Source organism: Eschrichtius robustus, chromosome 7 (genome assembly GCF_028021215.1).
Source record: "Eschrichtius robustus isolate mEscRob2 chromosome 7, mEscRob2.pri, whole genome shotgun sequence".
Lineage (NCBI taxonomy): Eukaryota > Metazoa > Chordata > Mammalia > Artiodactyla > Eschrichtiidae > Eschrichtius > Eschrichtius robustus.
In genome coordinates, this window is record NC_090830.1 from 115,204,033 (window position 1) to 115,219,206 (window position 15,174).

Genomic DNA, 15,174 nt, shown 5'->3' on the forward strand with positions numbered 1-15,174 from the left:
ACTTGCTCTGTGGCTACCAAGGAAAAAGGTGCAGAGACCTTATTTTGAGCAGAAACCAGTCTCATTTTATTTGGGAGACCAAGATCGTCATGGCCATAGTTCAGTGGAATGCTACCTAAACTCCATGGGTTTTGAGCAAAAAATCGGGACAGTTACACACTAAGTTTGAATTTGCCTACAGGGGAGAGCTTTTATATAAATGTATTCCAAACCGTCCTTCCCTCTACATGGGAGATCTGATGGCTCTAGGGAATCTGGCTGGAATACCAAAAGCTGCTATAAAATGTATAGCTTGTTGCCCCTTCTGATTATGTCTGGTTACTGCCATATGGTCTTTATGAATTCACAGTTATTCTTAGAAAATATCCTTAGGGGTGTGGTAAATATGCACAGGACAGAGAAATATAGGCAAATGAGAGTTTGGTTTTCAACCACAGATTCAACAGTCTGGTCCTAAACAAGACTTCTGGCCTTACAACTAAATGCCTAGGAGTGGAGACAAGAAAACAACAGAAAAATGTAGCCAGATCTGTCATTATTACTCCTGGTAGCAAGCGTAAGATGCCTATATTAGTTTCTTAGGGCTGCTGTAACGAAGTGTCACAAACTGGATGACTTGGAACAATAGAATTCCATTGTCCCACCATTCTGGAGGCTAGAAGTCTAAAATGAAGGTGTTAGCAGGACCATGCTCCCTCTAAAACCTATGGGGGAGGCTTCGATTCTTCTTAGCTTTTGGTGATTTGCCAGAAGTCTTTGGCATCCCTTGGCTTGTAGATACATCACTAAAATTCTTTGTCTTCACATGGCCTTCTCTCTGGGTGTCTTCTCATTGTCTTCCCTCTGTGTCTGTCTGTCTGTGTGTCCAAATTTCTCCTTATGACGATATCAATCATATTGGATTAAGGCCCATCCTGACCTTATTTTAACTTGATTACATCTGCAAAGACCTTATTTCCAAATAAGGTCACATTCTGAGATACTGGGAGTTAGGACTTTGACAGATCTTTTTTTGGGGGGTGGGGCATAATTCAACCCATAACCTCCTAATGCAGTCGTATTATTCTTTGAACTTAAGCTTTCCAGATACAACTTGTTGTTCTTCCTGTGGAATATTACATTGATTAAATTGCCTCTTTAGTTTTTCAGCTATCAGATGCTTTTCCCTGGCAGGCTGATATAATTAAGGAACGAATAACTGAATCAATAAGGAAAAGAGCGTGCTCTTTCATATTTTCCAGCTGTTCCGATGATTCATTTAGGGTGCTGCGTGTGCATGTCACTACTAATATGTGCTTGTTAAGAGAGATGAGACCATGACATATAGTGGAAGAAGGGAGAGAAGGGGATCTGGATTGTTCTTTGGTAGAAGTCCAAGAATGACATCCTTGAAGGGAGGGGACATCATAAGGCAGTATATGGAGGAGAACACCATCTCATGTGTAACTTTGTGTAAACAAGAAATGTTTTAAACATGTTTATTGTTTGGAAAATACATTTTATTTTAATGTTGCATGAAACACTTTGGGTTGAAGCCATGCAGGACTATATAAACACTGCGTGAGCTAATACATTTTCTGTCCAAGGAAGGATTCACTACTATCCATAATAATAACCTCTGTGAAATACCATTTTATGGAAAGTTCCATGTTGCTTTGTCTAATTCCAGTTCCCCAATGGAAAAATTGCAGGTTTAATTCTTGGTCTTTTAAAAGATAGATAAATATAACATGTACATTTATAAAAAGAAAATTATTGTTACATAAATATAAATAGAATAAACCATAGGTTACTATTACTATTGAAGTATAATATATATCTATTGTAAAGAAATCTAAAAATAATGGGAAGCTTTAAAAAGTATATAAATTACTCATCATTCCACAATTCAGAGATAACCACTACTAATATTTTGACATATTCTCTACTAATATATTTCAAGTTATGCAATACTTTAAATAAAATTAGCATCAATATATGCATGGTTTGTAACATATTTTTAAATAAATAATATATAATGAACATTTTCATACCATTAAACAATCTTCCTGCACTTTCTATTGAGTGATTGCCTATGTGCTTTGTTTCTATTTCAGTGTCAGAGCTTTCATTTTTTAAATTACTAAAGTAATACATGTTCACAATAATTTTTTAAAAATCCCAATAACCGAAAGAAGAAAATGTCAATTGCCCACAATCTTACCATTGCAGAGATAAACAGTATTAATATTATGACATATAATGCATGGCAGTGTAATTGTCTGGATTTCTGTCTTTTACTTATCCATGGTATTTTTAACCTTTGTAATCCCAGCACTTAGTTCAGTGCTTAAAGCATAGTAGTTGTTTGATACACTTTTAGTGAATGAATGAATGAATGGATGGATGGATGGAGAGGCTGCAAAGATTCAGCTTGTGGGAGAATACAGTTCATTTCAGACTCAGCAACTTACTGTAGATTGAGAGACAAGGTAGCTAAGCCAAGGCCCTTAATGAATAGGAGCCTGCTCTTTCTGTTCATCTGAATCAGCCTCCAGGCAGAGAATGCAATTTGATTTTTCTCTCATCAGTCAAACTGAAAAGCTGAAAAAGCAAAACCAGAGACAGGGAGGCGGGAAGTGGAACAGGCTTGGATGAGTAGATCAGCACTGAGCTCTAGTTGTTTCTGTTGGGAAGTGCGTGGGATGAGCGGAGCCATGCTTCTCCCAGCAGTACGCCCGAGCAGGAGCTGTGGAGGGTGGCGTTCTGCCACGACCAGCATCCTCTATGATGGAGGGTCTGATGATTTCCCTGGGGGATTCAGGGGTCGGTGTGACCCTCAAGGTTTTTGCCTGACCTGTTGCTAGAGTTGCAGCAGAGGAAGACACAATCGTGCTGGGTTTTATTTGAAGGAATTTGGGGTTCTGTTTGCTCAGATTGGAAGCAGGGCCGACAGAGAGTCTGATCGATATCTTTGGGTTATAGAAGGCACCAACCAAAGTCTCTCCTATATTTAATTGAGAAACATCTGTCTTAAGTCTCAGCATATGCCATGGGAAAGAAAGTGATCCATTTCTTAAAACCCTGCATGGAATACTCAGTTCTTGCAATAAATTATGTGGATATATTCTTCCCAGTGGGATGGTCTGGTCCTCACAAACCCTCTCCTTCCTCCCAAGCCCCTCTCCAATCTAAATATACATACAGAGAGATATAAAAACATCTGCAAATAGATAGATGGATGGATGAATAGGGAGACAGACAGACAGACAACCTCCACCTGCTTTTGGCCAGCAACTGTTATCACATCCCTCCTTTCTCTTAAAAGCTCCCCCAGAGCCAAGCTCAAGACCTTAGCCATATTGACACCTTTCTCTTCATTGTCTCTTCCATCCAGGAAAATCTCGATCCACCTTCTCTCTGGTCCACACCACCTATTTCCAAAGGCCTAGCTCAAAATATATTTCTTCAGTAAGCCTCATTGTTCCATTTTTACCCCAGTTTATCTTTCCCATCTCTCACCTTCTAGAGCCTTAGCCTTTGCGCCATTTTCCCGTTTGATGTGGTGGACCTGTATGGATATTTGAGGGTCAGAGTAGTTTTGCCTATTTTTCCCATGTGCAGAGTTGGACACACATAGTAGTTGGTACTTACTCATGGAGTAAGAGCCTGGTTTGAATAAATACTGTGAGAGTTGGTGGAGTTGGTGGAGCTGGTGTGGTGTAGTATAAACCTGGCATCTGCTACATCAGCATAGACATCCTGGTTTTCCATACGGCTGCTATAGTCACTTTGTAGAACCGAGTGTTGATGTCTTCATCTATAAAATAGAAATGCTAATATATCTCTTTAACTACCTTTTAGACTATTTTGAGTTATATGTATGTGTGTGTGTATGTGTGTGTGTGTGTATATATATATATATATATATATATATATATATATATATATATATATGACCACACACAAACATATCTGTTATTTACTGGACAAAAAAAGAGACTTTAATAATGTAGTTCATTCATGGTGCCAACGTTCAGTAATATTTCCTGAATGAAACTGAAATGGGACCAAACTTCTCCAAGCCCCCCAAAGCTTTTTTGAGATTACCATAAGTTCATACAAAAATTATTTCTGTGTGCATTGTAAGATTTGGACTCAAAACTAACAAATGGAAACGTTACCTGGATGTGGTGCATTGGAGAGCACTGTGGGTAAATGGTTATTGGGGATGTGATTACAGGGATATCCTTCACCTGACCCCATTTCTATAAACTTGAGGGCCACCTACTTCTGCCTTGCTCAGTTTTTCCAGTTGTAAACATTTGTGGAAAAATATAAACATGATGGAATTCTCATTATAAACTAGGCACCGTGATTCCATAGAAGGAGATGGTGGCTAGGGCCTCAGAAAACCTAAATCCTAGTTCATTTGACAAAACTGTAACTTCTTCAAGACTGAGTCTCATTAAATGTGAAATAGGAGTTTTGTGTGCTCCTCTGTTATATGCCAGGCGTTGTATAACCACGGACGCACAAAGGTGAATAAGGCATGATCTCTGCCCCTCTTATGACTCTCAGTCTAGTGGGGCGGAGAGGTGTGCCAACCAGTAATGGCTGACTGTGAACCCCTTCTTGCAGGCTGATAGTAAACACAGTGATGCCAGCAGGGAGGGAGTGGTTAACTGTCTGGGTGGATGAGAGAATGCTTGAGAGCAGGGGTTTCCATTAGTAATAACTGTCTTGCCTTCTCTTCAGTGTCATTGTAAGGCTGAAATGTATGTGAAAGAGCAACACAGTCAAACGTTAATAATAATGATGATGATAATAATATTTATTATTACTAATTATTACTAATTATATTATTAGTATCATCAGTCTGATTCACATATTGTACTTCTAGGCATTCAGTTAAAAATAAACTAGCCACACTCCTGGCTAGTCTCTTAAAGGGATGCTGGGTTTTTCCCTTACGTGTTACAAAGATTTCAGACTCTGCATGCATAAAATAAGAGAACATGGAATCTGTGTCGTTTGGCCTCTCAGAGGGTTCTTCTTTTATTTTTCCAAAGTCCTGGGGCTCTTCTGGGTTTTTTCTCATTCCATGAGTTTCTGTCCATCTTTATTGCCTGTTTTAATTACTGATTTAGGAAACATATTTAGTGAACACTGTATGTATTCAGGGAGTATAAATACAACTAAGTAATACAGACAAATCTGAAACACACAAACATATTTTATCCCATGATAAGTGCTCAGTGGAAACAAATGATGAGTGAACTGAGAAGGAAGAACAGTGAGTGGACCAGAGGTCAGAAAAGGCTTTGTGGAGGAAGCCACACTTGTGCTGGCCCTGCACGGATAGGTGATTTTCACTTAGGCACAAGAGTCGTCTTATCCTTGCCATCTTACAAAGTCATGAGAGTGTGAATGAGCCTGGTATCTTAGTGGCATCGAAGAGACCATTTCATTTAGATTATATTATATTTAACACTAAGAGATAAAACTGAAAGAGCACAATATTTTGATTTAATATTGGCTCAGATATCAGCTGATGAGCATTTTTACCTATGAGTGTTAACTTTTCCTATGAGCACAGAATGTACCTCTTCCTTACCTTCATATCCACCAGAGTGCCTTTCATGTAAGAGCTGTTCAATAAATATTTTAAAATATTCAGTGTTGCTGAACTGTTTTAGATGTAGCTAGAGACTTCTTGGAATTTGAAGAAAAAAGGAAGATATAATTTACTAAAGGCTTTATCCCTAAAGGAGAGACATGGATGGCATCAGAAATGGTTTTACACTCAGCTCCAAAGCGTCCGTTGTTTGGATGTATATTGAGTTAGAAGACCCCATGATAAGCATAGCACAGTCATATTCATATACTTGGATAGAATGGATGCCTACTTGAGTGCATTAGGCACTCGGATGGGTTGGAATGTTCATCTCCAGAAGGGTGACACGTGCATTTCTGTTAAACAGTGTCCCTTGATGCTTATGCTCTCCTCACTTCCTTGTTTTGCAGCTCTACAGCTCCATGGACTTTGGGAGACGGTGGCAACTCATGCATGAACGCATCACACCCAACAGGTTTTACTGGTAAGCCCCATCCTCAGTCTCACCACCCTCTTGGGTAAGGAATTATCAGACAACATAGCACTCTGGACAGTCCCTGGACACCTTCAGCATTTTTTTTTTAATTAATTAATTTATTATTTATGGCTGTGTTGGGTCTTCCTTTCTGTGCGAGGGCTTTCTCTAGTTGTGGCAAGCGGGGGCCACTCTTCATCGCGGTGCGCGGGCCTCTCACTGTCGCGGCCTCTCTTTGCGGAGCACGGCTCCGGACGCACAGGCTCAGTAGTTGTGGCTCACGGGCCCAGTTGCTCCACGGCATGTGGAATCTTCCCAGACCAGGGCTCGAACCCGTGTCCCCTGCATTGGCAGGCAGATTCTCAACCACTGCGCCACCAGGGAAGCCCCACCTTCAGCATGTGAAGTCATGTGTGTCCTAGCCCTTTGCTACTCAGAGTTTGGTTCACGGACCAGCAGCATTGGCATCACCTGGGAACTTGTTAGAAGTGCACAGTCTCAGGCCCCACTAAGACTTCCTGAGCAAGACTCTGCATGTAGCATAATCCCTGGTGATTTAATGTGCATATTAAAGTGAGAAGCCCTGGGCTGGAGAGCCCCATGAGAAGGTCATGATGGGGCGCTCTTAGCTGTGTACTAGTCTCCCTTCTTTTTGGAAAAAGATATTTTATGAACCTATTCTAAAAGCAGTATTCTGAAAACATAGTCTGAAGAACACTAGTTCTACACAGTGCTTCTCCTTCCAAAGGCATTTCTATGGTCACATAATTTTAGGTAACGGTTATCTAACTCTGCCCTCCTGGAGACTCAGGATTCACGTTGGGATATTGAAGACTCTGGAGAAGCCCAGAGGGAGGGAAGCTGCCAAACACAAAGTCACTGATTCCCAAACTCATTTCACTCCAGAATCCCTTTCTCACGTCACACCTGAATCCTTCAGAGCCACTTCTGTGGAGCACATTTTGAAAAACCCTTTTAAGAGTGAATACGTGTTTAAGATGGAGAATTAGCCCTTCCCCCAATCAGAAAATGCCATTCTTTTTTTTAATTGAAAAATACTTCATTAACTATATATTATGTTGTAAATTTTAGTTGGTATTATTAGGGAGAACAGATTTACTCTTGTACAAGGGGCAAGTGTTGTTATTAATTGGTATTTTTTTAATACATGCATACTGTTGTTACCTTGGTTGTAGCAAAGTAAACTTGGTTTGGTATAATTTTACCTTTTACTCTTCCTTGCTCTATGAAATGCTTCTTAGTTGTATCTGGCTTTCATTTCGGCAGAAATGGTGGCCAGATATATGTAGGAAGCATACACCAAAGTGTATAATATGCTTAATTATGTGCTTAATTAAAAACAGAAAAAAATTAACAGTATTTGAAAGTAGTACCTCTTCCATGTCTCATTTTAAATACCTTAGTCAGTTCCCTTAAGAAGTCACGAGATGGCCATTTATGCCTTCCACAAGGTGGGGGTGGTGTGTGTGTGGGTGGTGGTCATGTAGGTATATGTATCCCTGTATGTATGTACAACCATACCAACATCTTTGGAAGCAGTGTTTTCACCCAGTCCCCTCTGCACCTATAGAACTTTGTCCAGAATTAAAATGATTGCTGAAGCACACTGTGAAAATCAACTGTGTCGTATTATACACAAAGAACTGGGAGAAAAAAGGGAATTGGGATCACTGCTTTTGACTCAATACCTTGGCTATTCCCAGTTATTTTTCCCTTTTCAGGCCAACTATTATTTGGTCTGTAACTATTATTACAATTATTATTTGGTCGTATTTAGAATTGTATTAAGATTTTTTTCAATAGACTAAGGCAGAAAAAGGAAATCTTTGTTTTTCTGATGTTCTAGCTATATAACTACTGCCTTTTTGCTCAGCTAAGATGGACCAGTTTCTCAGTGTGCCAACACTCAGAAGTCCCTCAAAAAGAAAAAGGTAGCCCTCTGCTATTTCTGGAACAAACTCTTGAGATGGTAAGGCAGTTAGCCGACTAGGAAGTCAAGTTGACGGAGAAGGAAAGTACAGTAGACTGGATAGGACTTGTCATTGTTTCTGAAGGAAATTAAATTAAGTGGATGAAGGGCGGCATTTTCCTTTGTTTTGCAAAGAGCAAGAAGAGAATGTCCCAGTTGCTCTCTGCCTTCCCCCTTCCTTTGTGTAGCAGAAAGGGTAAATCCCCAGGTCCTGGCAATTGTATTTCACCTCTTCTCCACTCTGTGCTTCTTTCATATATGCCCCCATGGGGAAATATAAAAGTTAGTGCCTGTGCTGGCTAGCCAAGTGGTAGCTGAAAATTCCATTTTTGTAATTATCACTTCTCCGTTTCTGATGTATAGTTGCCGTGATTATTCTTTTAGGTGCCATAGGAGTTGCAGAGGAAGAGCTCATTTTACACAGACCTTTTTTTTTTTCCCTCCAATGACAGAATTCATGGCTGTTGAAAGCGCTTATGTTGGAGAGACATGGCTTGTATGGGTTAGGAGTGGAAATATCGACTAGGCACCTCCTTGAGGAAAGACAAAGTGTGCATTTCTCAGGGTGTAGAGCACAGCTTTGGTTGAGAGAGCGCCTCTCCAAGCTCTGGTTTCCGCATCTATGCAATGGGAACAATATTCTTCTTGTCAGTTTCATATGCTTATTGAAAGGACCAGATATAATCCTTTCAAAATTGGACTCTTGGCAATTTCGTTTCACCATTTCAGATTTATAATTTGTAAGTTATGTCTTTAAATACTATGTTTACCAGTAGTTCTGAAGACTGTGACACATAAGTGATTTGTCATTTTTCTGGGACGCAAATTTGAATCCCATTCCCAGTGAGACTGTTTGTGTGTGGACATCTGATAACAATCGAATGGGTCTAATTTACTGCCAAGAATCCACATCTCAACCTAACTTTATTGTCCTCACTTTTTCTGGAGTCATAATTCTTCTGACGTGGTAAAAACAAAACAATTCAACAACCCAAAGCCCTACAGCTGCTTCTTTGGGAGGGTTGCTGCAGGGTGAAGTGGTATTAGGGACGGTGGGGACGCACTGGGGGCAGGGAAGTCATGCCAAAAACAAGACATTGAAATAAAAGACTTTTATCTTGCGGTATGTAGACAAATAGAGTGAACATGCTAACCGGACAAAATATTGTCCAAATATTGTTATCTATGATTTGGAGATTTTCAAATGTCTAGGGATAGATCCTTCACGAATGCTAGGTTCCTTCTCCCATGTCGCCTTCAGTTGGCGGAAAGTAGCAACCTAGAAGGGACTTGTGGGGAAGAACACTGTGATTCAGAAAAGATTTCTGCCAAGTGTGCTGGAGAAGAATCGACCATCTACAGTGATGATCAATGTAATGGCTGTGAAAATGCATTGGGAATCATAAGGGGCTATCATGATTATCCATTTCCTCCTTAGTGCCCCACAGTGCCTGTGGGTTAGACAGGGCATGGGGCATAATATTCATTAGCATCAATCATAAAAGCTTCATCAAGAGATAAAATTTTCTTTATGAATTCCAGATGTTCTAATGCCATCAAGAGAGGTCACCTAGGAATCTTACACCATGGAGTGACTGGGCCATCAAACTCGTGCCCTGAGAATCAGACTGACGTAAAAACTCTTTTATATGTGACCTTTTCACTCATTTGATACCTGGTTAACAGGCAGATTATGCTCGCATTCATCACCCCAACTGCTTTAGCAATTTTAGTTTGCAGGGAGAGCACAAGAGTGGCTAAGTAGCCTAACGTAATCTTTCTCTAGTCTCTGCTTGGGCAGAGCTATTGTAGGGAAAAAGTGGGGTTTTTTGTTTTTGTTTTTTGTTTTAATATCCTACTGAGCTACAAATGAATAGTATTTCCACTCTTCCATTGGAAGATATTTAACAGGCAGGCACATTCTGCTGTGGGAAGATTGTTTTCGCTGCACATCCAATATGAATACTTGTGACGGTTCACAGCTTTGCCTCTGCAGCCCCTCACCCTCCCTAGGTGTTCACCCTCTTCTGGCCTTTTTTTCATTGAGGGAACAGGCATCCTAGGCCTGCTGAGTTCTCTGTGTAACTGGACTGGCCTCTAAGTGCCTCTGATCCCTGATGGCATTTGGTTGTACCACATCTTGAAGGAGAGATAGAATGTGTCCTATGTCTCTTCCTTACTAACTTCCCCTTAATTGTTCTCTCTCCTGAAAGATCAGGGTCCATTTCTTCTTCTTTGCTGTCACTGCAGGAGAGTGTTCTGATAAAGTAATACACACTAAGGTGCCAGGAAATTAAACTCTTACCTCTTTTCTGGAGTATTTGGGTTGCAAAATGGACTGGTCTTTAGAGTAAAAAAAACCCTATAAGAATCAACAGATGTAGAACAAGTTGTAGATCAGCCCACTTTGGGGGGCTCATGGAGAGAGTCCCTTGTGGACCGCTCTTTTGAGCTGCTGTGATGCCTGGTTGCGGGCTGAAGAGTGGCTGGTGTGTAGGGACAGTCGGGATGGGCTCTATTGTCCTTTGATTAAGGTCGGCTTCCTCATTGTAGATTTCTAGCGATGGCTCTGCCAGCAGCTTCTTTTCTCTTCTTTTAGAAAGGTCATGAGGGAGGGTAGGGAGAATGGAAAAGCAAAACGTGTCCTCCCTTGTGTGTATAGATAGGAGGTCCTAGGAAAATATCTTTTAAAGGAGAAAGGAAGGATATGGACTAAAAAACCCTTTCATTGCAATATTTCCTTTCCAATCTTTCATCGTTCTTGTTTTTCCCAGTCTCTTTTTGTGTGCCTATGCTCTTTAATGTGTAGCCTAAACATATTGCATGTGAATTTGTATAATCTCCCTTCTCTCCTCTTAATGTGCTATTATAACAATTTTTATGTCATTATAAAATCTTTATAACCATCATTTTAATTGTCTATGCAACTCTTCATTATGTAAAGATACTGTATTACTCTATTTTTAAACATTTTTTTATTTTTATTTTTTTTGTATTACTCTATTTTTATTGGACATTGGAAATGTTCATATTTTCACTATCATAAATAACAGTTTGGTTAATATTTTATGCATATTTCCTTAATATCTAGGATTGTTTTCTTGGACCAGTGTCCTAGGTAGCCCAAATAAAAATTTATGTTTTCCCCAGTCTCAACAGAGTGTCACATTCAAGTGGTATGACCCAAATTCAACACTGAAAGCATTTTAGAGCAATGTAGGTTTTTACTGAACATTTTCTTGAAGGGGGTTGCAAAGAAGCATTATATCACACAGCACACAGTGAGTCTTTCTAAAACTGTCCTTTGCGCATATCTGTCTCTCCAAGATCTTGATCATCATGGTAGTTACCTTCTCAACTTTTCCTTCTCTTTCCATGGGTTCTAAAACTATTCTCAGTCACAGAGGTTTATTGTCCACAGAACATCCCCTTCCAGAGCACCCCTCTATCCCCACACACCTTCCTCCCCGAGTATCATAAGCTTTTCTTATATAGAATGACCTACCCTCTCTCCTCTTCCTCTCCGTCTATCACTGTCACCCCACCCTCCAGGAAATCAATCTTTGTTTGCTGTATATCCCTTAGAACATGTAGGAGGGGGAATTGGTGATTGTTAGGGCTTAATGACTTTGTTTTAATTACCACTGAAAGGAGAATAATTACCTCAGAATATATTCATTTGAGTATCTTTGACACCTGTCATTAAAGATATCAATTTTGTGCTATTGTATATTCACACCTAAAACATGTGCAAGTATGAGTCTATTTATAGTCAATACTTACTTCATTCTTGTGGCAGGCAGCCTACAAAATGGCCCCCAATGACCTCTGTCTTCTGGCGACCATGCATTGTTTAGTCCCCTCCCTTTGAGTTTGGGCTGCATTTAGCGACTTGCTTCTAGTTACTAGAATGTGGCACAGGTGATAAGATGTCACTTCGGAGATTTGGCTACCAAAAGACAATGGTTTTTGTCTTAGGTGCATTCTTGTAATTGCTTTGTGAGCTGCCCAATGGAGAGGCCCATGTGACAAGAAACTGAGGGAGGTTATAGTCAGTAGTCAGTGGGGAACTAAGGACCTCAGGCCAACAGCTTGGTTCCAATGAGGAACAACCGAATCCTGCCAACAATCATGTGAGTGAGCTTGGAGGCAGATCCTTCTCTAGTCAAGCCTTCAGGTGAGTCTGCAGCCCTGGCCAGCACATCTATTGAAGCCCTGTGAGAGACGCTGAGACAGAGGCACCCAGTTGAGTCATGCCCAGATTCCTGACACATAGGAACAGTGAGATGAAAAATATTTGTTGTTTTTAGCTGCTGAGTTTTTTAGTGAGGTTTTCTGAACTTGTTTCATTCTCTTCTATTCTGTTTTACATCTTGATGGCAGGATTTTGCTTTGTGAGAATACTGTTTATTGCCTCTGTGTGTGTGTGTGTGTGTGTGTGTGTGTGTGTGTGCACATGAGCCAAATGTGCACATTCCTGTTCAGTGAAGTGCTAATTTCACTTACAAAAATCCCGTATATCTGAGTCCTAGACTTACCCAGCTCAGCCTAGTAGCAGCTGTGAGGGTGGAAAGCATAGGGCAGAGAAGCAGGAAGTGAAAATGGGACATGATTACCTTGAGATAATGTGGCTGGGTGAACCCTCTTACACTTTTACTTCAGTTTAAACTCTATAGATCTCACCTGTTCTGGAATGTATTCTGTTTTGCTTCAAGGATGGGCTCCTAAACAATGGTTCCAGAAGAACTACATGGCGAGTCATCCTTTGGCTATTAATACATTATCCATGACAGAGACAGAGCTAAGGAACAGGCAGAATGATTTGAGATTGCTTCCTGGAAAATCAAGGTCTTTTCAAACAAAGTTAACATTACGGGGTGAATTTTTGAAGCTGCATCTAAACGTGCATCTACAATTTTGCAAACACAGTCATTTGCAATCTCAAATAATGGGATTTAGGCATCGACCTCGTGGAAGGAATCAGATTTAGAGGCCCTTTGCGAACCAGTGCACGCCACAAATAATATTTAATTCAACTCTCCCTTACGTTTTTTAAATGGTGTAGCAATTTAAAAATACATTCAAAATAATACATGCAGGGTCAGGAGGGGAGATGTGAAAGCTCAGCTTGCAAGCAGAAATCAGTTTCTACTTTGCTGAGGGGGGCCACCCATATGCTGCATGTCTGGTTGCATCTCGGCCTTGGAAGAGCTGTCTTAATGCCGAAAGCAAATGCAGTGTTCGAAAGCTACACATGGTCGTCAATCCAGTGCACTGAGGAAAACAGGACACTCACCTCTTTGGTTGAAGTCAAGACCTGTTCGACTCAGGTGGTGATCACGCTTAGCACAGATGAGTGCTACAAAGGAGGGGAAATAAGGGGACATATGTAGCTGTAGACTTAAGTGAATTCTTTACTGTGAAGGAAAGGCATCATATTTGACCCTGCCTTGGGAAATCTGAAAAGATTTCTGTGTGTCAAAAAGAATTCAGAGATAGCCACATCCACTCTCCTACTTCAGTGTAAGAAAAATTCCAAGATACAAATGGAAACACCATTTCTTCTTTCCCCAGCTTTTTGGCTGGTTTCTCTGGAATTAGAGACACGTGGCTTCCAAATGCTTATTCCACCCTGATGATTATGTGGAGGGCATGAGAAGTAGTCCTTCAGCTCAGAGACAGACAGATCTCACTAATAAACTTTCAGAGGGGAGCAAATTTGATTGTTCTCAGTGGGTGAGATTTCAGAGGTTATTGTCCTTTGAGGAGGGGTCAGGAGAGGCCCACGTGGAGTAAAGCACTTTGACTGCTCTAGTCTTCCTGAAACTCAGATTGCCATTTAGGGCTTGTTCCCTACATAAAGAAGTGGGGACATTGAATACATTGATAGAAATGAGCTGTGCTTAGTAGCCTTGACTAGGGAATCTGAGAATTGGAGGGTCAGGGAGAGGCCCAGAGAGAGAAGAAAGAGAAGGATATTGAGCTGAGCAGCCCAAGGAGAAAGCATCCAACTGAAGGCTCAGAGGCTGTTTAACACGTAGATTGGATACAGGGTTGCAGGCATGCGGAATCACCCTTTTACAACAAACTGCCATAGACTGGGTGGCATCAACAGTAGAAGTGTATTTTTTCCCACTTCTGGAGGCTGGAAGTACGAGATCAGGGTGCCAGCATGGTTGGTTTCTGGAGAGGACTCTCTTCTTGGCTTGTAGATGGCCACCTTCTTGCTGTGTCCTCACATGGTGGAGAGGAAAAGCTAGCTCTCTGGTGTTTCCTCTTATAAGGATGCTAATGTGATCATGAGAACTCCACCTGTGATGACTTTATCTAAACCTAATTACTTCCCAAAAGGTCTCATCTCCAGATACCATTGCCTTGGGGGTTACGGCTTCAACATATGAATGGCGGGGGGGGGGGGGGGGGGCGGTGCAGACAGGCACAATTCAGTCCATAGCAGGGTGTAAGGCAGGGAAGACCTTAAGAAGAAATGCAAACTTTCCAGAGAACTTCTCACCAAGAAGAGTCCTGGAGCAGAAGTGTCTCAGGCTTGTAGGAAAAGATGGAGAGGCAAGGCCAAAACTACAAAAATAATTTTTAAAAGACACAAACACAATTTAACTACTTTTTTTCTGGTTGTAGAGTAGATACGAGCTTATTGTATACGTTCAAGGAAAGGCAGGAAAATAAAAAGAAAATAATTCCTTCTAATTTCACTGCCCAGAAAACACCACTTAAAAAATCAGGTACTTCTTCATAGACTTTTTCCCCTATTATAATATAGTATAATTTTCAATATATTTAAGTTTTTATTACAACTGAGATCATGCTGTTTATAAAATTTTGTATCTTTTTAAAACATACTTGAACATCTTCCTGTACCATTCTCTACACTCTCTAAACATAATTTAAAACTTGCATTACTTACATTGTATTTTAATTGGTGGCTATATAATAATTTAATCACTCTACTATTATTTTACATTGATCTTGCTTCTGCATTTTTACTATTAAGGAAGGCATTGGAATGTTGTTTTGAAAACCTTTAAGTAATTATCTTTTCAAGGTCTGATTATTATAATTTTTAAGGATAGACTACCAAAACAATATATCTAT

At 40.4% G+C, this 15,174-nt stretch overlaps 1 protein-coding gene across 1 annotated transcript in view; it reads left to right on the forward strand.

The window, feature by feature from the left end:
• SORCS3 (sortilin related VPS10 domain containing receptor 3) overlaps positions 1–15,174 on the forward strand; it is a 602,186-nt gene that overhangs the window by 373,012 nt on the left and 214,000 nt on the right. The window contains exon 5 of the mRNA XM_068549046.1: positions 6,007–6,080. Within this exon, the coding sequence (XP_068405147.1) occupies positions 6,007–6,080 (74 nt within the window). The remainder of the gene's footprint in view (positions 1–6,006; positions 6,081–15,174) is intronic.